The 2,695-nt window shown below is 30.8% G+C and overlaps 1 protein-coding gene across 2 annotated transcripts; it reads right to left on the bottom strand.

The window, feature by feature from the left end:
• Positions 1–456: 456 nt before the first annotated feature.
• Positions 457–2,133, bottom strand: LOC108340086 (uncharacterized). 2 transcript variants are annotated; one of them, XM_017577312.2, is made up of 2 exons: positions 1,271–2,133; positions 457–855 (listed from the first exon to the last, which is right to left on the bottom strand). In XM_017577312.2, the coding sequence occupies exon 1, from the start codon at positions 1,953–1,955 to the stop codon at positions 1,275–1,277; it is 681 nt and encodes a 226-aa protein (XP_017432801.1). In that variant the 5' UTR covers positions 1,956–2,133; the 3' UTR covers positions 457–855; positions 1,271–1,274. The 2 variants fall into 2 exon arrangements, with proteins under 2 accessions (XP_017432801.1, XP_017432799.1); XM_017577310.2 differs by having other exon boundaries at positions 457–830; positions 1,271–2,130.
• Positions 2,134–2,695: the final 562 nt, after the last annotated feature.

The following is a 2,695-nucleotide window of genomic DNA, read 5'->3' as shown; positions in this document are numbered from 1 at the left end:
TTACACAAAATTAAAATTCATATATATTCTAAATTTTGATATAATTTAATCTCAAAACTTTATAAATAAATAAATATAATCATCTTAATTCAACCACAATAAATATTTTTAATATATTAAATTAAGTTATTTTAACTAATATTTAAATAGTTTACATTATTTATGTTATTTTGAAATGTTATCCAATAATTAAAAAAGAATAACATTACTAAATTAAAAAAATTATATTTATTTGATTTAAAATTTAAAATATATCCAAAGTTAAAATAATAATAAATTTTAATTTTGCATTTAAATTTAAAAATTACGACCATATTTAATTAAAAAATAAAAAAAATAAAATAAATGAAATAGCAAAAGATAAAAATTACTATTTATAAGGTTATGATTTTTATGGGAGAAAGACAGAAGAAGAAAATGTAAATCGAAGCAACACCCACCAGCCAAAGAGAGAAATAAATCATAGCCCCATTTTTCTGTCACATCACATCACATGCAGAGACCATTGAATCGAATTCAATTCCCTAAACTACACAGTTCGCAGTGTTCAAAATCAGAAGTTATGGCAGCTTGAAAGATCGTACCTTGTAAGTTCTAACACAGTAACCCAAAACAATAAAAACCTTTCTACCTTACTTTCTTTACATGTGTGAACTTTGAACCCGACAACATACATTGTTCTCGCAGATCAAATAAATAGAACTATAAAATTCCAATGACTTAAACACATGCATTTTCCCACCACTGTTTCTCTGTCTCCCCTGTTTTTATCAGATTTCCAAAATCACTTCCATATCGTAGCTGCAAACGGGCTTCCGGAAGAACCATCACTGAAACATAAACCATCCATTCATGCTTCAAAACAAACACACTAACGTTATTTTTTTCTTCTTCATGTTTATCATTGTCCTTTACAATGTAATGTCGTGTCATGAGAAATAATATCACGATGAGATGTGATGATGCACAATTATTTATAATCTGCAACTCTTTTAGTACCATAATTTGGCTCTACGAAGCATCACGACAACATGCGAAGCCTATGCCTACCATTTTCCACTTTAGCAACTCTTTCATTCCTATTTTCGATGCAGAGTAAGCATGGCTTAATTTTTTTAATAATAAAAGAAAACCTCAAAACGATGGTCGTTTTCGCCAGAAGCACTTTTTTTTACCTTACGTAACGCAGACTTTTCCGACGACAACCTAGCTATTATAATAATAATAGTGATAAATAAATAAATAATAAAAAAAGAATAATGAGGTTTACCGTTTTACGTTGTGGATGACGACCTAAGAAGTCGTTTTGTAAGGTGTGAGGTTGACGACGGTCTCTGAGAACGAGTGGCGCGTTTCAACGGTTCGACCACCGACTCTCTGAACCGGTACGGCAACGCTTGGTTCCTCCCTCGCTTGGACCGGACCACCGGTTCTCTCTCCTCCAAAACGTCGCCGTATATATCAACAACCACCCACCTTTCTTTCCGTTTCTCTTGATTTGCTGTCTGAGTCGTTGACTCAGTACCGAGTCCCCTCTCTTCCTCCGAGTCGGACTCGTCTTTTCCAGAGACGACTCTCGCCGCTTCTATAAGCAAATCGAGAAAATTACTATCGCATTCCTGAAAAGACGCTGTTTGAACGTCGTTAACTTCGTTGTTAAGATTTTGGTTGTGGTCAAGTTTCTCTGAAAGTTGAAAGCTCTTATCTGGAAACCCTTCTTCTTGCTCTTCTTCGATGCTGTTTTGAAGCGTGGCGGAGGCGCTGTCGGTTCTAGAAGATTCTGATTCCGTGAGGGAAGAGAATCTGATATTCAAATCGATGCCAACCCCTTTGCTGGGAAAGGGTTCTTGTTGTTGTTCTCGCTGTTCTGTAGAGGTTGGAGTGGACGAGATTATGTGGAGAATCTTGAAGAAGCACATTTGGGTCTTCGAATAGCCGCGGCACAAAGAAGCCATGGGAGCAGAAAGAAGAAACTTTTATTTTATTTTTCTCAGCGCAACGGTTTTATCGATAGAGTTGTGGGTGAAATCTACGCTTTGTGAGTCTTTGCAGGGAAAGAGAACTGGAAAAACATTCTGGGCAATAAAACCTTTATTTGTTAAGTTTTTTCAAAATTATTAAAATTATTACCTTTTGTTGGAGAGAGAAGGTAACAACAGGGATGGTTTTTTCTTCTTCTCATTCCCGATCTTATTTAATTTTGGTTCATAAATTTTTAAAAATAATATATATATATATATATATATATATATATATATATATATATTAAAAAACAATAACACAAATAATTATTTAAAGATCATAATTTGAAGACAACAATTATTTAAATATGACGCAACACATTCGTTTTAGACCTTAAAAAAATAAAAGTCTAAACAAATCAGTATTAATATTTATTATTAAATTAATTATAAAATTATGTTTAAGAAAAAAAAAGTCAACACATATTATTTAGTGTTAATATACTCTGTTAAATTAGTGATAAAATTATATTTTAGAAAAAAACTTAACTTTTATAGTATTAATATACTTTTATTAAATTAATTATATTTTATCTTTTGGAAATAAAATTTAATTGAGTTATTATTAATGTCTAATTTTATTGATATTAAAAATAATATTTAATGAGTTAATTTTTTAAAATAACTTGTAATTTTGTATAGAAAAAAAACTCATTAGTTATTTATTAAGTTAT

The sequence above is a fragment of the Vigna angularis genome, chromosome 5 (assembly GCF_016808095.1).
Source record: "Vigna angularis cultivar LongXiaoDou No.4 chromosome 5, ASM1680809v1, whole genome shotgun sequence".
Taxonomy (NCBI): domain Eukaryota; kingdom Viridiplantae; phylum Streptophyta; class Magnoliopsida; order Fabales; family Fabaceae; genus Vigna; species Vigna angularis.
Note: the sequence above shows the minus strand (reverse complement) of the source record. Positions and strands in the feature narration are given on the sequence as shown.

Bases quoted from the DNA above. Each gene is read 5' to 3' on its own strand.
- LOC108340086 (XM_017577312.2), bottom strand. From the start codon at position 1,955: ATGGCTTCTTTGTGCCGCGGCTATTCGAAGACCCAAATGTGCTTCTTC.